We start from the raw sequence: 22,902 nt of genomic DNA, 5'->3' as shown, positions 1-22,902 counted from the left end.
AGCACTGTTCCATGCTTGTCATCCTCTGAGACAGCAGTGAGTGTAAATCACTCAAGGAAAATAATAATCAGCTCTTCTGAACCCAGCTGTAACTGAAGAAGTTTCAGAGAGAAAGAAGCATCTCCAGGGTACAGGCAGGGGAATATATTTCTTCCTGATCACTTCTCTGCTTGCAGTCAGTAAGAAATAGTGGCAAGCTGGGCTAATTGCATTATTGGATAGACATTTAGTCTTTTAAATCCAAAGCAGTAATGACCTCTCTGGAGATGTGCTGAGGAAAGAGGCCTTCTGGAAGGATGTTACTGCTCATTACAAATGGAATAAGAAAAATCATGTAGGTTTGCTCAGGAAAAATAACATGCAGTGTGGTTGGGATAAAACAGAATCTTGGAGCAGAGACGAAACGCAGGAACCCTGACCCCAAAGAGCGAACAGAGCCAGCTGCTTTCCAGACACTGCCATAGCTCCCTCTCTCAGGAGCTTTTCCAACTGTGAAATTGCAATGTTAATACTTTGTTACCATCTGTTCCTTCCAGACATGTTGAAGTGATTAATTTGTCATCTTAAGCCCCTTGAAAATGAAAGCAGTGTATTAGTTCTAAGTGATACAGTTAATTGGAAAGAGAAAGAGTCAGCATGTGGGTTTGAGTTGGAAGTAAATAATTCTAATCAACTCCCACAGTACTAGTTAAATAACTTGGTGAAATGTGCTGTGTCAGTCATTTGTATTTTTCCCTTTGGGGGAACTTTAGGACTCTGAGAGAAGCAAGTTTTGATTTATAAGGTTTTTTCCTTTTCATTCAGTTCAGAACTATGGATCTGAATTGAAGAACATGATGTCTCTCTTGAGCTTCTTTCCAGCGCTTTGTTATTCACACAGGTCACAAGATCCAGCTGACCTCTGCAAAGAAGAAGAACCTAATGCCAGTGAGCCTGTGATAGAGCCCAGAGCTGCTCATGTCTGCAAGTGCTGCATGCCTGCTCAGCGAGAAAGCTGTGGTGCTTTCTGCTTATGTTATAGTCTGGGACACCCCTCCTCCCCTGCTCTTCTACATGGAACCATTCTACAGAGCCATGTGGTTAACAAAAAGGAAGAGCTGAGTAAGCTTTATGTGACACAGGTTACTGAGAATTTTGTTCTTTTTCTTGCTGAAAAAGAAACTTGCAGCCAAGAACTCTGCCCAGTGCAAAAGTGAGGGTGCTCATTTTTCACCTCTGCAAGCTGGAATGAATACATCCATTTCCTGTGGGGCAACACACCTGCCATGTGCAAAACCAGTGCTGTGGAGTCATTTCTTCCTCTGGGAGCTCCTTCATTAAGCCTAGGCACACGGTTGCTTGTGGGTGTTACTGCAGGTCTGTGTCAGTGACGGGAATGGTGAGAATCCTTTTCCATGGTCACTTGAATGTACAGCTTCCATCTTCCTCAAGCTGTAGAATTGCTGAGTGTTGAGCTGACAGCCGTCACGTGTACAAGGCCCCAATACGTTCAGATACTAAGCTGTAGCTTGTAAGCCTTTAGAAGCATTAATCCCACCTAATATGTGACCTAAGTACGGTATCTATCTTATTATCAGCCTTTCAATATACTTCAGTCTACACCACTCAGAAAATATGTGCAGGAAGCTTAGAAAACAAAGGGGGGAAATGACACTGCAGACATCCATCCCATTCCAGCCACCTCCTGGCAGAGAAGGCAACTCCAACAACAACCGGTGTAATGCAGCAGAGATTTTTGTCCCCTGTGGTGTTAAAGGCGGTGTGACACAGTGAATCTGGGTCAAGAGCTTTGGTGAACCTTGGCTGGCCAGGTTCTGGCACCACCTGGCGCTCTGTGGCTGGCACACAGTCAGGCAGTACAGACCCACTGATTCTCCCTGCATTTTCTGGTCCCCGCTCACCACCTACAGTTTACACAAAAGCAAAGGTGGGGCAACATCTCCCTGTGCAGTGAATCTTGCTGAATGCCCTGTTGTGCTTTCCAGCACACCAGTGCTGAGGGGCAGCAATTCACAGTGCACAAAACACATCCAGGCTTGGGGGCTGGGATCTGACTTGCAGTGTCAGGAGCTGGCATCTGGTCCTTCTCCTTTGCCACAGACACACTACCCTCAGTAACGACACATGCATAAAAAGCTATTCCCTTTCTCTCCTCTGTCTTTTGCTATGGTTGTAGATAACTTTGCTTACCATGCCTCTGGCACTGGATGTAGTGCAAACTGCTTCACCCCAAACTGGGACTGGGCAGCAGTTCCTGGAGGTAGGTAAGTTATAGGCTGTTTTGTGTTTGTGTTGTCTGGAAAACCCTACAAATGCCATTGCCTCAGAAAATCCAATTTTAGGAAAGCCTGTACACTAATTTGAATTCACCATGTGATGGGTTGTGTTGTAATTTCTTCCTTGTTTTCATAATGATCTCTGTTTGCTAAATGCCATGTTTTTTTCAGCATCAGCCTCAATCTAACAGTAGAACTAGGGGTTACTTTGGTACCATGCTGCTGTAGCTGCTTTCTTAAAAAGGATCTTGGAAAAAGATGAGATAAGTGTTTTTCAGAAAGCAGAAGAGATCTATTTTGGTTGTGGAATGCCTTTTGTTCAACAATCTACTTCTCCATATAAGTAAGAGCAAGAGCCATCCCTACTTGGGACCTCACCTGGAGTACTATGTACAGGTTTGGATCCCTTAATGTAGGAAGAGCATGGACCTGATGGAGAGGATCCAGAGGAGGGCCACAAAAATGATCAGCTCTGCTATGAGGACAGGCTGAGGGAGCTGGGGTTGTTTACTCTGGAGAAGAGGCTCTGGGGAGACCTGATAGCAGCCTTCCAGTACCTGAAGGGGGCCTACAGGAAGGATGGGGAGAGGCTGTTTACAAGGGCCTGCAGTGACAGGACAAGGGGCAATGGCTTTAAGCTGAAGAAGAGCAGATTTAGATTGGATATCAGGAAGATGTTCTTCACTGAGGTTGTGGAACACTGGAACAAGTTGCCCAGGGAGGTGGTTGAGTCCCCTTCCCTGGAGATATTCAAGGTAAGACTTGACAAGGCCCTGGGCAGCCTGGTCTAGTTGGGGATGGCCTTTGGAGGTGCCTTCTGGCCTGGACCCTTCTGTGATTCTAAAAATCTATTTGTCTGGGTATCTATTACAAAAAAGATGCTGTGTTGACAGATATCTGAATGTTTAGGTATGTGCTTACCAACATGTCTGTGCATAGAGTATGGAGTCTTAATGCCTTCATGAGACATACATGAGAAAGTAGGACATGAATAAAGGTATTTTCCTTTACAATTGCTAGTAACCCTGTTGCACAAGAGAAATAATTTGTATTATCCCAAGCTGATGTGCTCCTTTCCTTTGTCCCTTTACTGAGAAATGACACTTCTTTGGTTAAAACTTCTGTTGTTATTTTTTGCATTGATAGGTTTGGTTCATAAGTAGATTTGTTCACGTCTGTGGCAGGACCCTGATTCACGAATGCTGGGCTCTCTCTGCAGCCCTTTGCTTCCAGAAGTAAGTTCTGCCTTTCATTAGACTTCCTGGAGAAAGTACAGAAAACCTTCTGGGAGCCTCTTTAAATGAAATATGCAAGTGGAGTTAGATGTGGTCTATACTTCTGTTCCATGTGAAGTGGCATAGACTACACGTGGGACAGATAAATAGACAGTAAGTTTAAAAAGTTTGCAGTAATAACTCCTTAAACTAGAGAAAGGAAAAAGGCTAAGTCTGAAGTGCAGAGAAAGGTTATTAAAACATCTGTCTATATATGAAACTGTGTGGAAATTAATAAATATTTAGCTTATTTCTGACATTGAGGTAGCTCGACGCAAAAAGCAACAATTTATGGTGAGCAAATGCAGCACAAAGAGCTCTGAAACTCCCTTGCAGGGAAGTAAAGCCTTGGACTTAAGCACAACTGACTGCTGCCCTGCTTGGCTCCTTGGGCAGATCAGTGGCTGCAAGGTTGACCTTCAGTCATGGGTAGGATGAGCTCTGCGGGAAGGTTGGGGATGGATCTGGAACGCAGCTGTGGGACTGAGTGCCAGGTCATGGCCTGCCTGGAAGAGGACCAAGGACACATGTCAGAGAGGATAAGCAGGAGGGAGGGCTGTGAACCTGGGTGGGCAGGGACTTAGGTGCATTAATTTCCCTGATATCTACAATGACAACTCTTCTATAATTTCATGCTCTGGTTTGGCACTGTTGCTGTCTCTGAGAGGAACTACTGTCAGCTTGTTAGTCTGCTTTGTCATCTGGCTCACGTCCAGCTCAGCCACGTTTGCCACTGCCAGTGTGCTGCACTTCTTTTTTAACCCCTGTCTTTTAAAGGCAGCCATGTGCTGCTTAACTGTGTGGCAGTTGCAGAACAGGGAAACTACATAATGAGGCATTAAGCACAGAAGTTAACACAGCTGCTTCTCTTTGACTAAATTATTGCAGTTATTGAAAGAGGAACCAGAAGCCTTTAAGGATATGTGCATAGGCCCATTAAAATTTACTATAAAATAATTGCAGCAGAGAGCATTCATCAAGTTCTTTGTGTTTTGGGTGGTGCAGAGCAGTACATTTTGGCAGGCCAGTACTTAGTACAGGCAGGAAAACATTCCATTTTAAGAATGAGTGGAGGGACAAATCCCACTCTACCCTCTATTCTCACATGCAAGGAAGAATGTCTTTGAGTATGCACTGAGGGTTATTAAGCACTTTTGCTGACTCAAGGCAAAGCCAAGTGGTGGCTTGTCAGGAGGGATGGACTGCAGGACTACTTGCCTGATTCCCACTGAGTGAAAAACAGTACTGAATTTTGGGTACTGGAGCACATTATGCATTGTCACAGACTTCCCAAGGGAAAAGTTTCATGCCCCCGTTCTCATTACCCATTTTTGATATCTGTGTAGGTCCTTTTTATGCATTGAAAATGCTTCTCTTCATACTCTGATTGGAGGCTTGCTGTTAATACTGATACATGTGTTTGGGTTTTTTTCAGCACTGAGGAACACCAAAGCACTTAAGTCTCCATCTTTGCTGCTGATTGAGCATGAGGTGATCTTGTTTATTTTTATATGAATTACATCTCTACCTGACATATGCCCCTATTTTATCAGACTAACTTGCCCTTTGTTTAGCTAATGCCACTTTGAGTGAAATAATTTATTGATCAGCTATGTAGGTTTGGGTAAAAAGGCACATCAGGTGTGGCTTAGTGTAAGGCAGTGCAGGGTGGAGTGTGTACTGCTATCAGTGGTGGGAGGAAAAAGCCCATTAAAAAGATGCATAGGCTCCTTACTCTGAAATTTATTTCAGGGTGAGATGGAAAACGATGCATCCTCCTAGCAAAACATACCTTAGCTACAATGAATCCAGCTTGGAGAGTGTACCATGTGAAGTAAATCAATATACTAGCCTGTCCACAAAAAACACTCAAACCATTTTGGAATATGACATTGCCTTGGTCAAGCCTACTGAAGACATGACAGCAACCTACATCGTCCTGTATGCCTGTCTGTCCAGGAACAGCTGCTCTCTTCAGCCAGGACACTTGGGTAACTGGGTGGAGGGATACAACAGCTATATGAGTGCTGCTGGTTTACAAGATCAGACAGGGTTGGTAATATTTTTTCTCTTAAATCCAAATACACATGTAACACATCCTCTGTCTTCTATATGTTTAGACAAGGAAGCCAAATACCTGAAATACAGGTTCCTAGGGTAGTAGCCCATTTGGGGGTAGGTGTCTTCTACTTTCTCTGTGTCAGCACTGAATTATTTGTCCTCTGGCTGCAGCCATGAGCTCTAACCGTGAATAGCATCCTACTTAAGAAGAGTTTCTTGGTCTAGGCTCAGAGGGGCTCCTGTGGCTTATCTACCATGTCTATGTAGATCTGCATGCCTACTTGGGTTTTGATTTGGAACCCTTTTTCTCTGTTAACGTATGTTTTAAGTACTGTGCAAACACCTCTAACTCGCAGTGCTTCACAAATAGAGTTTGGGAGGGGCTGGCTGGGTGATCGAAGCCGGCTGACAACAGGGGCAGCAGCAGTGCAACCCACTCTTGCTACCCTCCTGAGTAATCACTGGATCCTCTTCCCAGCAGACTGTGGTAGCAGGTATTAGGAAGCATTCTGCTGTGATTCACACTTGGGAAAAGACAAAACCAAAACAAGTACTGCGTAAAGCCAAACCAAGCAATGCACGCTGGCAATTTTCCAGCGGGCATGAAAAATACCCAAACTGGTGGCTTGCCACATCCTCTGACATGTTCTCTACTTCATCTTTCTCCTCTATTTTGTTCTTTTGGAGGCAGGGAGAGGGTAATCCGGTGTCGTCTGCGAGGTCGGAACGGTTGCACGGCCCTCCGAGCCCGCGGCCTGTCCCTGCAGCCCGATCCAGACCATCCCGGCCATGAGCCGCCACGGCGGTGCCGACGACCCCGCAGCGGTTCCGCCGCTCCGCCAGGGGGCGGGCGGGGCGGAGCTCTCGCGAGAGCTGCTGGTGGTGGCCGGGTAGAGGCGCTGCGGCGGCGCTGGGCTGAGGGCAGAGCCTGGGGAGCGGAGCTGGGCGCCGGCGAGAGGGGCATAGCCGGGCTAAGGACAGACTTCGACGCCGGTAAGAGCGGCCTGACAGAGACTGCCGGAGCCTGCCGCCGCCACGGGGTGTAGAGGGGGTCGGCAGAGACAGGGTTGAGGTCCCCCACGAGCGGGTTCGGGCCCACGGCGGTTGCGCGCAGCAGCGACGGCCACGCGTTGTGTGGGTGCGGGTTGTGCTGTCAGTTTCTGTGAAGGTTTTTCTCCCGGCGTGGCTCAGGCTGCTCTATGAGAAACGCCTCCCAGTTACTGGGTAGCTGTGGGCTGCCCTCGCGTGTAGCGGCGCAGCGAGGCCGTGTTTCCGCGCAGGAATGCGGGCGGGCGCGCAAAGCCGGCGGAGCAGTGCCGGACCCGACGTGCCCGGTAATGCTGGCTTCGAGCCGCCGTGACCAGGGCCGGGTAGAGGCGGTGCGAAGTGAGGTGTCCTGCAGCCTGGGCGGGCCTGGCATCCCCCTTTGGACGCGGCTCAGGGATAACCAGCTGGAGTCGGGCGTGAGCGGAAAGGACAGTCAGGAAATTCAGATTCTGTGATGGAGGGATAACTGTGATCGAATACGCAGATAGGGGGCTTGATTTACTTACCACTCTTTTTATTCCCGTGAGACGTTAAGCTGCTAGCATTCTTGAAGTCTTCTCTCACTTTAGTTGAAAAGACAACATCTTTTGTGTACAAATGCACTTTTAGAAGGCTGCATAAGCAATAACAGCCAGGGATAGGAACGATCAGGAGTTGTGCACCGTGATTACTGTAAGCTTGGAAAACGTTTATTGTTAGGTAATTGGTAAGTGATAAAAAGTGTAAAAAGTACTACTCCTAACTCTGCAAGTGCGTGACATTGTGCTCATGGATATATCAAGAGCACGAGTATGCCATCTTTGGGTGCATATACTTCAAGCAGAGCAAGGGATTTGTCAGTTGTTTTCCAAAAGGTTTTAAATGCAGAAATATGACAAATAGTTAATAGGGATTTTACATTATAATTTAAGAGAACAGTATGTCTCTTCCACTCTGAGCTACCTGTGTTGATACTGTATGAAATTATGGCACGGTGATTTCAGGCCTTCATATTCACATGATCTGTGGTTTTTTAATTATGTGTCTGCTGTACTTAAATAAAAATAATAAATGAGTTGATGGCCTAAAATGATGATCAGGATTTTTGTCTCAGCTGTACTGGTGACTTCAGAACCCAGCTGTTATGAAGACATCTTAGTACGTGTGCTTTGTGCATTGACTGGTCTCTTCCAGACCTAACACGGTGATTTCAGGCCTTAATATTCACATGATCTGTGGTTTTTTAATTATGTGTCTGCTGTACTTAAATAAAAATAATAAATGAGTTGATGGCCTAAAATGATGATCAGGATTTTTGTCTCAGCTGTACTGGTGACTTCAGAACCCAGCTGTTATGAAGACATCTTAGTACGTGTGCTTTGTGCATTGACTGGTCTCTTCCAGACCTAAAATAGGCTGAAAAAGGAGTTGTGAGCATTCAGGTCTATGGCACAGATCCAGAGTAGTGCAGACAGGGAAAAACTACCTGAATTTTAGAAAACTGATTACCCAGAACTTTTATTATTCCTTAAGATGCTAATTACATTTTCTCTCTCACTCTGAACTGTTAAAGACTTAAAAGTCTCTTTGTGACTTAAAAGTAGTTTGGGAGTAAAATAATCTCCCCCAGCAAAAGCTTTGCACAGGTACTGGCTTATGATCTGGGTGCTGTACTGTATAAAATACTTGTTATGTTTGGACAGAAATGGAAATTTCTGAGGTTCAACTCGTGTACTTGCAGTACTTCACTCCCTGACCACAACTCCCACATATCTAATTTGGGACAGTTGCTTAAGAGGAACTACTGTTTTTTGGTGGGATGAAATGGAAATGAAGAGGGATTCCAGCTGAACAAGCCAGCTGGTTTAAAACCACATCAAGTCAGGTCAGAGAGACCTTTGGAACATCCTTGTACTGCCAACTGAAAGACATCGTTCCTTATTTATAAATAGATTCTGTTCTGCGTGAGGTCTTGTTCCCATCAGAATCTTTTCCCCAGCAAAGGCCCGGCACGGCCATCTTCTTGAGGTTATCTGACACCCTTTTGAAATGTAAAACAATTACCTTCTCTAGTGGTTGTGGGGATGGTTGTGCTGAAAGTGAAAAGCTGGTAAAACCAGTTTTCTGCTGGCTTGTTAGCAGATTGTGTAGGCCAGGAAGGGTTGTCCTCTCCTCTGCTGCTTAACCATGTGATATTTAATGTAAGTGTAAAGAAATGAGTTATGTCCATTATTTTCTGATCTAACAAGTAAAATCCAAATAAGGGAAGTACAGGAAGTGACACCTCGGGGATGGAGGGTGGGCAGCCTGTTTGAAGACTGGAGATTGTGCAGAGCACTAAGAGAAGTAATACTGTGACCCAGAGTCCTGGGCGCAGGGTCTTCAGGGCGACAACTCTCCAGAGAGGCCTTTGGGTGCTAGTAGGAGCAGCCAGAAATCTGTCTGTAAAGGCTGGTAGTTATTCTGTGATTAGGAGCAGTAATATTATCTTCCTGCCTCATTTGGGTGGTTCTTTTGGTTTTGTAGCTTTCACACTTGTACCGATTGCATGCGGGCACGCGCATGTGCTTGTGAAGCTATGGAAGCAAGAGTAGGTGTGCTAAGGGTTGTGTATCTCTCCAGGAGCTAAGTGGGTCTGAGCAGTTTATTACCATAGGGGTTTCTGGAAGGTCACAGGTGCGGAGCTGGACCCAGTCATCTCTAGGTGCCAGGTTCGCCTGTGGCCAGGAAGGGAAGGTTCAGGTGGGCTGCTGTGCAGCCCCTTCGCCCTCGCTGATGCAGGAGACACAGGTAGTGAATGCTTTAGCGCTCGGGTGTACTTCGCTGTGTTTGTGACACCAAGAAGAGGCATTGCCACACTTCTGAAGTTGGGAGAAGTAGTGGGTTTGTTGCAAAACGTTCTGGTTTTGCGGTTTCAACTGCCAGCGGGATGTTAGGAGGCCCCTAGCATTTCAGCCGAGAGGGCGGAGGAGGGGAGCACAGCCGGGGTGGACTGGATGTGCCCTGGACTGCTCCGCGCCCTGCAGAAAGGCCCCTGGGCCCCGCCGGGCGCCCCAGTCCCGGGCTTCCCCTCCCCCGGTCGCTGCCGACGTGCCGGCGCGGCCGGGCGCTGTGGCGGCGGGGCGGGGCGGGGCGTGGGCTGGCCACACCGATAAGGCCTCGGGTCTGGGCCGCGGCGCATCCGCTGTTCGGAGGGGAGCCTGCAGCGGGACTGGAGCAGCTGGTCCTGGCTGTTCGAAAGCACTCCGCAGCCCGTGCTGCTGGCGAAGCGAGGCCTGGCGCGGAAGCGACTGTACAAAGCAGGACAGTGCCGGCCGCTGCCTTCGCTCGGAAGTAAGTGCAAGTTCCGGTCCTGGGGAGGAGTGCGTCTCGTGATGCGGTGTACCCGTGGTGGGAGACCTCCGTGGGATTGAGAGCAGCCCCATGCCATGCAAGCTGCTAAAAATGGTGGCTCTTCTACAACTATGCATCCTGTTGCAGAGGAATTCTATTTTGTTACTGCTCAGCCCGAGTGTGTGATCTTGGGGTGCGTCCTGCGATCTGGAAATGTTGTGAGCTTCTAGTGCCGTTTGGTGGCAGTTGGAAGGCAAGGAAATGCGTGGTTAGGCCCATTGGGTTTTTTTAGAGGCTTCCAGAAATGGAAAAGGATGGATTTGCTCTCATCCTCAACTGTAATGTCAGTTTTATTTGTGAATCCGTGGCAAAGCATAAGAGCAGCTGTTTTGCAAGAACTGCCAGGCTGGAGGAAAGGAGCATTCAGTCTCTCTGTGTACGTTTTGGAGAGACGTTGTTGCAGTAGTGAAAAAAAAGAAGGGGGGGGGGGAGGGGGGCAACAAATGCAAGGATTTGCAGAGGTTATTAGAGGAGCCTGTCAAGTTTCTTAAAATTTGACTGTGCCAGTGTGAAGCTGCTAATGCAAAATGTGGAAAAGTAGCATTCCTTCAGGCATTGACCCTGCTTCCCTGATAGCATAAACCACATAAATGACAACACAGCATACTTTGGACTTAGCTTTCATGGATACACAATGTAACATCACTTTCACAAAACTCTTTTCAGGTACGTTGTGAACTGCGAGCAAACATGGCAATGGAATTTAGCCCTTCAGACTTTGACTCAGTTATTTAAGAGTATAATGAATGAAATATTTTTTTAAAAGTATGAGTATTTTGTTTGCTTTTGAGTATATGACAGATTTTAACATAGCTAATGTGTTGTTTTCATGATTGGGTATATTTCTGCCTTTGCATTAATACTTTAAGATTCCATCTGAGAGCTAGCTCTTAAGTTTACCGGTAGGTTGTACGTAAGAGAGTTGACAAGCTAAAATCTAAGGGGTGCTGTGAAAAGGAAGCTTAATCTTTACTAAGCATTACCAGTGAAGATCATCAAACTTTACAGAGTTGAACCTGTGAGTGAATTAGAGTATGCAAGTACAAGAGCAGAAACACCATTCATTGCATGGAATGGAGAAGGGTGTGTTATGGGCTGCGGCACCCTGTCTAATATGATGTAGAATTAATGTAAACTTTAAAAATAAGTTCAAGTTCCCTTTCTATAGCTGTGCTCTGTACTTCCTAGAAGATGAGATGTTAGGGCATGGATAGGATCAAGTTGTTTGCAGAGGCTTGGGGTAGCTTTTGTGTCTGCTCCACGTCTCATGGTATGGGTCACCTGGGAGACTGGATACCTGTAGTGTGGAGGGAACCAAGGGAGTTGCAGTCTCTGCCACTGCCTCACAGCAAAACTTGTTTGTTCTGTCATGTCCACTGGTGAACCACTCTGGGCCTTCTGCTTCGTGAAATACACAACTTTTATGTATCTATTGGGTTTTGGCTGTAGAAGGATTTTTTGAGTTGCAGTTTATATGGTCATGGGGCTTGGAAATAGCAGACTAAATAGCTGCTTGGTAGCACAAGCTCAGGGTTGGTTTGTCATATTCAAAATACTCTTCAGTTACTTCTATGGGAGTGACAAAATCAATGAAATACTTGGATTAGCCCGTGTGTACACTTAAACGCTGCTGAGAATTTTCATAGCTCCCATTGCTGAGAACTTGTTTTAAACGGAATGTTTAGTCAGTGCATCTGGGATCCTCTGAAACTGACAGAATTGAAATTTTTCAGCAGCAAAATAACTACTGTATATAAAAATGCTTATACTGATGCTTCCTGTTCTTACTAAAAATCCACATTTAGCTTTTTTTCCCTTAATAGTGGAATTCTTAACAGTATCACTTGTCAAAACTTTGTATCTGAGTCTTTTTTACTTGAGGATGTACTGAAGTTGAGCAAGTGACCAGAGCCAGGCAAATATAATGTGCAGCTGCCGTAAGTTTCAGCCTTTGCAGTTTAGTAAAGAGTGATCTGTGTGTCAACTCTTGGTTTTCCAATTGGTCAAACTATAGTACAATTTTTTTTATTCATGAGAGCCAGTTAAATTGCCTGCAGTTGAAAAAAGGGTGACTGAAACACTCTCTGCTCCTTGTGGGACCATTCTCCCCAGCTCCAGCAGAGCTGCTGAACCTTGCCTGGCTCAGTCCCTAGCTACTGGAGTTTGCCGGCTAGACATAAAAGTCAGAGAAGGATGAACGGCAGGGGAGAATTGTCAAATATCTTTTGGTTTTCCTGAGATAGTACAAATTCTGTGGGCACAGGCATTTGAGAGATTGTTGTTACTCCTGGAGAAAGATTTGTCTGTGTTTAGAAAACGAGTATGGTGTAGGAGTCTTGGTTATTTTTGTTGTTCAGCTTTATAGTGAAGTAGAGCAGATGGCTGTTCATATGATGCCCTCCTTCTTCCTTTAAAGAGGAACAGAAACTATTAAGAAATTTGTTTTTACTCTGTTTTAGGAACACTTCAAGAATGAGTCCACCTCAAGATAGAAGTAGATATTCCTGCAACAGTGAGCCTCTGGCAAAGTGCCTTCAAGCAAAGAAGGACTTGGAAACAGCTATATCTGGAATTGTCAAAGCAGAACAACAGATTAAAGAGAACTGGCAGGAGGTAATATTATATTGCTTTTAAAAATGTTTTAATAACTAACATGACTTCAATGACAGCTTTTATTATCCCAGAGTACTTTCTATTATGATGATGGTCTGAATTTTTGTAGAGACTTGCAGACATCTTCCTGTGTAATTTGGTCATGCTGTTGATAAAGGTATTCCTGTATTGCTAGCTTAGGCATGCAGAATGTCCTGAAACCATCAGCTGAAACATGAGACTAGAAAGATATTTCCCTGGAAATGACCTGAGTCATGTGGTGCTGTGGGTGACTGCGGTTAGTTTTTGAGAAATAAATTGCACCAAAAATACCACTTGTTTGTGACAAATATTCTGTTGCGATCAGCACAGCTGTTGGGATGCTTGTCCGTGCCGTTTGATGGGTGTTTCAGAAGTGGTGCGTGTTCCCTTGCAGGTAAAGGCGAAGATTCACAGCCACATAAGCCGCCACCTGGAATACCTGCGCAGCCGGGAAGTTTGGCTGTTTGAGCAGGTAGATCTCATTCAGCAGCTGAAAGAGGAAGCATTGCAGCAGCAGGCACAGCAGCTCTACTGGGTAAGATTTGGTTGTAAATGGTTGTGGTGGCATTTTGAAGTAAGCTTTGTCCCTGCAAGACAAGGGACAAAGCTTACTTATTTTCTCAATTTTAATCTCAGAAGCTGAAACAATAACGTGTTTTGCCTTCCATGCAGTATCTGGGACAATTCAATTGCCTTATTCATCAGCTGGAACGCTCCTATAGCAAGGAACTAGCAAACCAGATTTCGGTTTGCCTGGAGAGGTAAATATATTTACCGATGCAAGTTAACGCGCTCAGTGTTTATTTTCACTTAAGAACTTAATGTGATTTTTTTCATCCCAGTAGATCTAATAATAGATTGCTTTTTCTACTTTTTTAGTTGTTCCTAGAAACAGGATCTATAAAGCAGTCAATGATTCCTCTTTTTATCTTAGAAAAGCAGGACTATAACAAGCAGGGGAGGGGCTCCTTTGTGCATATTATTTTGAATACTATTTCTTGATGGGCATCTAAGAAGAAGGAAAAATTTAGTTACTCTGGCTATTCATTCAGTTTTTGTTCGTGGATAGGCATCTCTTTAAGCATTTATTAGAGGTCTTTCTGTTACCTGATCAGTGCCAAGTCAGTCAGTCTGGAAGCCTTTTTTTGCAGTAATGGGAATGATACCCAAAAGATGACAGGTGAAGATTTTCTATTGTGGTTTTTTCCTTTTTGTAACTATTGTCTTACTTTTTCAGACTGGAAAGTCTTACTCTTAAACCAGAGGAGTCGTCTGTCCTGAATTTTGAGGCTGACACATCTTACCTTCGCCAGGCAATTACCTCATTTGGCTCAATTAAAACAATGGTAAGCATCAAGGCTTTCTTGGCTCGGAATACTTGGAAAAAGTTTGGGATTTTGAGGCATTAGTGCAATGTGTTCCAAATGGGATTTCTACTTTAATTATAGCTTGAACAGGTTTTTACAAGTCATGTAGTTTTAGCTGTTTGCACATTGCATGTAGCTCTGATTTTGACTGAGCTTCAATCTAGTTGTACATGGTATTTTAATACATTTTGGCAGAGACTGAAAGATGATAGTGTTCTTACTCTGTTCTAGCAATTAATAATGTTACAGTGTATTAGATATTAATAAGCTCATTAGATATTAATAAATATTAATTCTGAAGGAAGTGGACCAAAAGTAATATTTTTAAAATAAAAGTTTCTCCATGGTGTTTTTAAATGGCTAGAAAATTTTTGCCACAAAGAACTGAACAGTTGTTATTGTGCTTTATTTCTTTATTGTGGAATTACTCCTAGAAACTGGAGAAAATTGAGATTTAAATTAACCTTTACTTGCCTTACAGCAGACCTCAGAGAGAGAGAATGCTTCTCCCTGGTTCCCAGGGCAGAATTGTACCCTAATGAACTGTGAGCAGGTAAGATCAGGCCTCGTATCTGTGAATGTTGAACTGTATTAAGGGGAAAAGGAGAACTCAAGCACAGTCAGTTAGCTTGCTTTACTAATGACTCCAGTTTCTTTGGTAAGATCCGTGAGTAGCTAGTAGCAGTCACTATGGTGAGCATCAGTGATCTGATGTTCTAGCTGCTCCAGAAACAGATGTACAAAAACATAAGTGTGAATTTGGAGAATGACTGTCAGAAGTGATGTCAAGCCAGAACCTGGAACTATGTAGTTCCTTTCAGTGCTGAAATTTATGGGAAATCTGTCCACAGAAACAGTGTGAGGGTAGCAAATTGTGGTCTGGAGGAGGGTTACCGCTGGTTTACACATATCAGAACTGTGCTTTGTACAAGCTGTCCCTTCCCTTTCTTGTCATTTGCTCTCTAAAGTATCTTGGCTCACAGAAGAATCCATCAGTGCAGTGGCATGAAGTCACACAGGAAGGGATTGGAAGGGACTAGGGTTTTGTGGGTTTTTTTGGTTCAGCAATACTGATACACATTGAGTGCCTCTAATGATGTTCACCACAGGTTGCCTCAGCAGTTAGACACTCATAACCACGAGTACTCTTTCTTAGCAGAAAACATTGTGTGGGACAGTGAGTGCCTCACTTGCTGACTGGTTACTTGGAAGCCGACCTGCAGGTGTTTGCCAGGCTCCGTACATTCCCAGCACCAATCTTGAAGAGTGGGTCACACAAAAATGCATGTCAGAGCCCAGCCAGGTAAGCCTTTCGTGCACTGACCTGGGGCAAACACAGGAGCCGATGGCAGGTGGAATGTGGTGGAAATGAAACTTTCTGTTTGCTCTGGCTCATGTTTAGCTAATACTTTTGCATTTACTATCAGAATGCTCCAACTGTACCATTACTAAACACTGTCTTTCTGTGGTAATAGATGTGTTTCAATGTGTTTTTACCAGGATTTAAATTCTTCCAAAGTCTGTTATTTTGAGAAAGCCTGGGGAAATCTGAAAGATTTGGAAAACTGGCTCCTGCAGAACCAACAGCGTGATGTTGCTGGGCAGACAGACTCCCCTGGCTGTAAGGATTCCACCTCTACTTTCAGCTCATCTTTTTCCACTATTGAAAAGGTGGAGGAACTGGAATCCCTTGGACAAGAAGAGATGGATCTTTCTGACTGGCTGCTCACTCCTGACACACAAAATGGAAGTAGTGCCTCAGATGAGAAATGGAAGTATGAATTTAAACCTTTTAGGGAAGAATGTAATTGGAATGATTGGCTCCTCAAAGCTGAAACGTGCACCAGTTGCCGTGGCAGCCAGACCAAAAGTGTGGAAATTGAGAACCTGGGAAATCTGAAGTGCCTGAATGACCATCTTGATGGGAAGAAATCACCCACCACACCTGCTGTAAATGCTTGGCTTCTTCAGCACCCCCAGGTCTCATTTAAAGTGGAAGATGTGTGCAAAGCTAATGAGCTGTGTGCCAGCTTTTCAGAATGTGTGTGTGATGAAAACTGTGGAAAAGAGGCTCTGTGTAAATGGCTTCTGAAGAAAGAAGGGAAGGATAAAAACAGAGTTCCAGTCAGCCAGAAAGATGCACCAAACCTAGAACATGAGAAGACCAAGTATCCTGCCAGTAACTGGCTTAACCTTGCACAGCAGCTCACAGGGGAACCTGTTAGTGCAGAGAAAGCAGATTATTCAGCAGAGATTGCAGAACCTTTGAAAGTACTGCTGGAAAGGCCACTGACAAGCTGGCTAGCCAAGTCTGAGCACAAAGCTGAAAGTGTAGAAGAAAAGACAAGTAGGGAAAAAGCAGACAGTAGCTTCAAGAGTCCTTTTCTAGACCTCTTGGCTCCATTCCACCTCCCCTTGAATGTAAACAGTTGGGTGTTGACTTCAAACAACCTAGAAAACACTAACCCACCTCCAGCAGAGGATAAATGGCTTCTACGCAAGAAAGCACAGGTGAGCATAAGTTTCTGTTCCTGCTGTGTCTAAAGCAAATATGCCAGGTTTGTTGGTTGACTTTATTGCCTGCCTTCTCTTCCAAATTCATAGCTCTTGTGGATAATACGGACAGTTGTTAGGTTTCTTAGCTCTTTTAATGTTTTCAGTGATGATTACTGAAGTAAATGAGGCCAGTGTCTAACGCAAAACAAGTTGTTATGTTTTGCTAAATGAAGCAAGCATTCATCTCAGAGACTTGGAAATCAGGTTCCTTTATGAACACTTGACCGAATGTATTCATCTTTGGAGATCAGTAATTAAGGTGACTTCTCTTTCAGGACTTTGGCCTTCCTACAGTCTGTGACCTTTTTGCCTGTATGAAACTCAACGGAGATAAAGAAAAATGGCTGTATCAGACTCCTTTACAGGTAGGATATACAGAATGTGTTAGAACAGCTGAGCTGAAACATAACTTGGGGGTGCAGAATACAGATGTTGGCAGCTAAGTGTTTGTTTTCACAGACTCTAAATATAATGTTTAACAATGATTTTCTCCTTGTTTTACCTCTTTAACAGCTTAGAACATTCTGTATTTTCATTCATGTGATCACAAGCCAGGGAGGGAATTATGTTCTTGAGTAAATCACGCTTTGGCTGACTGACACTTTGTAAAATCTTAGTAACTTCCAGTTACCAAGTAACTAAACTGTGCAATTAGTGTCTGAATTTCCAGGCAGCTTCTGTCTTATCTCAGTCATGTATTTACAGCTGATGTCATGTTTTTCCTTTCTGCCAAGATAACTTTATCATTGTTTTGAAATTCATGGAAAAAGTCCTTAGCAGGTGGACTTCAAGCCCTACAAGGCAAGATACTCAGTTCTAAGAAGTATTTTAGTGTGATTTCCCCACCCCCCACCCAAGTCTCTTATACTTGGTTTGTGGTGTGTGTGTGTGTTTGCAAAAGTGTTGCTGTTTATCAAAGAGAATCCTCTTTATAAATTTATTTTGAATTTGTTTAGATCTGAAGAACTAGAAGCACTGAAATTGTCCCCTTGCTGATCAATCGCACATCACGCTGAGTGACTGCAGCCAGCTGAATTCTTGTGTTTTGTGTTTGGTCTCTGCTTTTTCTTCTAAAATTGTAACAAAAGGAAAGAATATCATATAACAGAGTTATGGTGCAGAAGATGCCTTTTTGTTATGATTCATTCTGAAATGTTAACCCACTGAGCATATGCTATCTGATACTATAGAGGTGTTAGTAAATTCTTATCTGTTATGGGACAATGTGAATCTTCTTTAATGGGTTGCCACTTGAAGTAAGTTGAAGCCAGTGTAAGTATAAAGCAAAATCTTTCTGGTACTGTGAAACATCCACCTTCAGAATTGACTTCAAAAGTTGTTGTTCCTTCAAAGGTTGCTGTTCCTTTCAGTTGTTGTAATTTTGCCATGAGGTGGGTTCCAGCTTATTTGGATTGCAAGGCAACTTAGGCTGTATTTGGAAGCAATTTGCGTCTTGTATGGGTGCGTCTCCCAGACAAGTATGTATGGTGCAGACTCTGAAAAAGACATGAATTCATGCGACAGGAGAATTGGTAACTTCGCTTTGAGTGGAACTCTTCTTGCAAATATTTGAGCCAGTCAGAGAACAGGGTAGGGTGTTAATTTTTATGCATCAGCAGATCAGCTCCAGCTGTGTCCCCAGCATTTAAAAAGAGAAAAAGCTGTAACATGAAGTGGGTACATTTCTGCCAGTTGTACCTAGATGATTCATAATGACCTCTTCATTCACTAAACCACTGGAAAGCAGGCATTGTAGTCACATATTGTTTATAGTATTTGGGGAATTGGATGCCTTCTCATCAGGTTGATGTCATGCTGTTTAATGGGAAAACACTAACCTGGCACTCTGCGTGGCTCCAACTGATCCACTTGAAAGATACTTCATCTGTGGATTTCCATCCTGTTACGCCTATCAAAGTGGGGTCAAATGATTGATCCCTAGAGCTGTAGACACAATATGAGCAATGTCTCTTTAGGTATTTAGCATTGTGAGCCCAAGGAAAAAGTGCTGAGATGTTAGATGGAAATGTGGATCCTGCCTGTCCGCTTGCATGAAAAACTGTGAAGTTCCTGGTGCAGCTTCTACTCACTTAAAAGAGTTGGTCTTAATGACCATGAGAAAAATAGCCTCTCATTCTCCACATCTCTGCAGCCTGCCCGGTAATAAAACTGATTTCACTTCTTCACTATCTTGTAGAAAAATAAATTGGCAATATCTAAACCTCAGAATCACTTTGCAATGTGAACACATTCCTGTCTTGGCAGAACCTGTGCATTTGGTTAAAAATGAGTTTTAAGTCTGAGAGGGGCATGCTGCACATCTGAAAACAGACTCCAGAAGTGCTTAGTCAGTGGACCACTTAAAGCTTGTTTTTGGAGTTCACTTTCCCCTTTGAAGATGTCCTTGCTGCATAGGAGGACTGCACTGTGACTAACTCCATTAACAGCCTAATTTGATTAGCAGCTGAACTTACTGAAGGTGATTGACATGCAGCCCACTTCTAATAATTCCTTGGAGTTGTCATTGTGTGCTACTTTGTCAGTTCATTATGAACCTTTAAAACCTGGGGGTATGTATTCCTTTACTTACTCATCTGACTTGTTATCACTAATTGATATTTATGTAAAACATTTATGTCTTTTCCATTAAAAAGTAATTGCAACCAAAGGTGTGGTATGTCTCCTTTGCAAGATGGTTAACAAAAAATGCTATGGCACATGGCCACATTAACTCCTGCCCTGCTTCCATGGATTCACACTTTTCAGTTCTTTCTTCCACCACAACCTACAGTTGGCTGGAGCCCCTCTGTCAAAGCCAGGGAACCCTGGCACCAGTTACACACCTACTGGGGAACTCTTGTCAATTCCTGCACTGCCATGTACACCCCTGAACACACAGCTGCTATGGTCTAAGTCACCCAGTCTCTACTCAGCTGATCTAAGAAATCCAGATGTAGAAAAAATTGTTCCTTATGAGTCTTGAATAGGTAAAGAGACTTCAGTCCTCCCATGGCTGTACAGCATCCTTGCCCCTCTTTGGGTTTTTGAACATCTCGGGCTCTGCATGTTTTGCTTGTCCTTTGAGGATTTTCCGTCCCTTTGAATTCCAGACTGTATTTTACCATTCTCAGAAGACACTCTGCAGCTGGGCCCGGCAGCCTTTCACAACAATACAACAACGTGAGGGTGTGCTTATGCACTGTTTGTCTAAATGGACTAGAGTTAGAAGCAGCCACATGGAAATGTCCTGAACACGTATCCTGAATGTTCAGCTTTTAAAGACAGGAGAAAAAAGTACTTCCAAGTCTTCCAATGACAGAGTAGCTGAGCAGAGAATGCTATTCCTGGCTTCTCTGGGTAACACCTACAGACATTCCCTACCTCTCCCCTGCTTTTTTTTTTTTCTTTTGAGTTTATCAGCTTGTACTGAGCACTGGGGTCTTCTCTGAGACAATTTATTTCCTTCTCTCCCCATGGAATGGGAACATTTACCTCCCACTTTTCCCTCATCTGTGTAACACATCAAACCTCCTAACTTCTGTACCAAATGAAATACTTTGTGATCACATCACATGTGTATGGGTGAAGCTACAAAGCTTTATGGCTCATGTTGGGTGGGGGACTTCACAAGCTGAGCATGTACCCAGTGGAGGCCTGTTACACGCTGTCCCTGAGAGCTACTGTGGGCAGGAGGTGAAGGTGCCCCAGGCTTTGACCAGTGGAGGAGAAAAGCCAGCACTTGGCAGGCAGTTCCTGAGGCAGCAGTGTAGGCTGTGGCACAGACTAGGTGAGTTAAAGGCAAACTGCTGTCTCCTTCATCAGACACACATGTGGCCTGGGGAAACACTTTAGGAAGGGGCGACAACATTATGGCAGAGCCTTGTAAAGGAAGGAGCAGGAGAGCAGTAGCGGTGGCAGAAGGCCCTTCCCTTCCAGGTACCTGCCTGGAACAGGGTTGTTTGCAGGGCTCTTGGGACACCAGACTGCCTGACTTCCCAGACTCAAACCTGCCCCAGTGGCAGTCTGGCAGCATCTCTCACATGAGAGGTAGGATGCCTGACAGCAGGGGAAGAGACATCCAAGGGCAACACAAGGCCAGTACTAATAATGCTGTGAAAATAGAATGGAAAAAAAAAAGGCTGTAGTACTCTTTGGTGCCACTGAAGTGCCCAGCAATTCAACAGCACAGGCCAATACTCACACAAAGTGCCACTTAAAACACTGATTTCCTATCTAGAATTTATTAAGCACAAGGCTAACCCTCTCTTAAAGCTTAAATCAGGGTTTCCTCCCCCACATTTTTCAGTCCAAAGGTTAAGTCAGGGGAAACATGCTATGAATATTGGCTCATTTTTCTGCCCTAACATACATTTTTCTCCCATTTTCAGAAGCAGCTTCTGCTGCATTGAGGCAGCTGGAGATTTGTACCACATGATACGATTTTTTGACCAATTCCCCAAACTGTAAGAGAAGTCAGCTGCTGACAGGGAACGGTGAAATTGCCTTTCTCTGTTCCAAAGACTACGTCAAAGCAGCTTGACACAATTCAGGAAGCTTAATACCTATTCTCTCAGACTGCCTCACTTGCTGCCACAGCATGGAAACCTGTCTCAGCAAAACTGAGAGCTGACAGGCAGCGCGAGAGGATAGCATGCTGTTTTTCAAAATGGCCAAGGTCCCCCATGCTCATGGGTCTGAAATGCTGCATGAGGACTGCTTGCCAAATCCTCCTTGTAACTTTACTTTTTTTTTTCTTCCTACTGAATTTAGATACACTTTTGGTCACAGCTCTAAGTAGCAACTTTATACTGATTGACATTCGACTATGGGCACAGTCTTGATGTATAACATCACAGACATCACACACTGCTGCCTCCATGTTTGTATTTCATATCTCAAGTTATGGATCACTCTATATACAAAGAGCTTATGAATCAAAGCTTTTAACAGTCCTAGAAACACAGCTGCTTCTGAAAAATGCACTCAGCTGTACCCCTGAGTCAAGCAATTCCCAGGAAATCTGAAGTTATTGCAGACCATGCAAAACTGTCTTAAGCTAGCCTAGCCTGAAGATTACCACAACTTTTTATTTACAAAAACTTGTTTCTACATTATCTCCAGCATACTTATGTGAGGAAAGACATTTGTGAAGCTTCACAGCTTTCCCACTTCAATCAGAGGTAGAGATCCTGTCTCACACTTCAGTCCTGAAGTCTCTAGAAAAACCTAAAAGATACATGATAAAGTTCCTGACACTTAAAAAGCAACCCTCATCCACCATCAGCCTCCAAAACAGCTATCAGCCCTTCATCCAGCATTGCCAAGCATGCAGGAATAGAAGTCCTAATAACTGTGACCAAGAAACATGGGTGGGGAGGAGCTCACTGATGCCAGTGGGGAGACAAAAAACTGAGGAAGAAAGTACATGCATTTTCCTGATGTCCCACATGACAGCACTGAGCAGCTGATGCCTAGATCACCTTTTTGCAGCCTGTGAGTAGGGGACAGTTTCTTTGGTATTACAGCCCTCGAGAAATGCATGATAGAAGGTCCATCTAACACTTAATACACAGCCCAACAAGGTAGTGGAAAGGCTTAAGAAGAAGAAGTACTTAACAAAGCAGGTAAGAAAAGGCCTGTTTTCTTTCCATTATGCTACATTTAGTCAAGTGGTGGCATAAAGCATCTACTTTGACCTAGTATCAAAGCAAAGCTAATTAACTTCAGCTGTGAAAGCTCGTTAGCTATAGCACTTGCTCTACTAAAAGCTCGTCTCAGTGCTCATTTCCTCTTGAAGAGGCTTCTGAGCCACGTTTCTTCTCAGAGGAAGGTAAGTGCTGCTGTTTTGGTTTTATTCTGTTGGATACAATGCAGTTATCAAGAGCAGGGAGAACTCCAAGTAAACTCTTGTTTTGCTTAAGTTGTCCATTGAGCAGCAAGTTTCTTCTTTTCTCCTTGCCCTACCTTTATGCTGTCTCAGACCTGTTTATTTACCTCTTTTATTACTTAAGATCAAAGGAATAGGCTGTGATAGAGTAACTTGAAGTACTGAACTAATTCATAACGTTTAATTCATCTTCAAATTATGCTTGGTACATCGTTTGCTTCTAACCCTGGGGAAGATGTAGGTTCATCATTTGTCTTCATTCTGCCAAAACCCTACAAACAGTGCTTGCCCTGTTGCCAGCTAAAAATGCTGTAATAAGCAATGAGAGTATTTATATTGTTTGGTTTCTAATGTTGCCTAAATGAGTTGAATTCTGAGATCCTGAAGCACCCAAGTGTTTTGATAAGCCACTGGCAACTGTTCTGCAG

General features: G+C 44.1%; 1 protein-coding gene across 4 annotated transcripts; it reads left to right on the top strand.

Moving 5' to 3' along the window:
* Positions 1–2,138: 2,138 nt before the first annotated feature.
* NCOA4 (nuclear receptor coactivator 4) lies at positions 2,139–18,100 on the top strand. 4 transcript variants are annotated; one of them, XM_009901712.2, is made up of 10 exons: positions 2,139–2,260; positions 12,490–12,643; positions 13,059–13,199; positions 13,337–13,425; positions 13,902–14,010; positions 14,513–14,584; positions 15,191–15,334; positions 15,532–16,542; positions 16,863–16,952; positions 17,544–18,100. In XM_009901712.2, the coding sequence occupies exons 2-10, from the start codon at positions 12,503–12,505 to the stop codon at positions 17,547–17,549; spliced, it is 1,803 nt and encodes a 600-aa protein (XP_009900014.1). In that variant the 5' UTR covers positions 2,139–2,260; positions 12,490–12,502; the 3' UTR covers positions 17,550–18,100. The 4 variants fall into 4 exon arrangements, with proteins under 4 accessions (XP_009900014.1, XP_054019394.1, XP_054019395.1 ...); XM_054163419.1 differs by having other exon boundaries at positions 15,188–15,334; XM_054163420.1 differs by lacking the exon at positions 2,139–2,260 and adding an exon at positions 6,496–6,604 and having other exon boundaries at positions 15,188–15,334.
* The last annotated feature ends 4,802 nt before the right edge of the window (positions 18,101–22,902 follow it).

This window comes from Dryobates pubescens, chromosome 8, assembly GCF_014839835.1.
Source record: "Dryobates pubescens isolate bDryPub1 chromosome 8, bDryPub1.pri, whole genome shotgun sequence".
In the NCBI taxonomy this organism is placed as follows: Eukaryota; Metazoa; Chordata; class Aves; order Piciformes; family Picidae; genus Dryobates; species Dryobates pubescens.
Note: the sequence above shows the minus strand (reverse complement) of the source record. Positions and strands in the feature narration are given on the sequence as shown.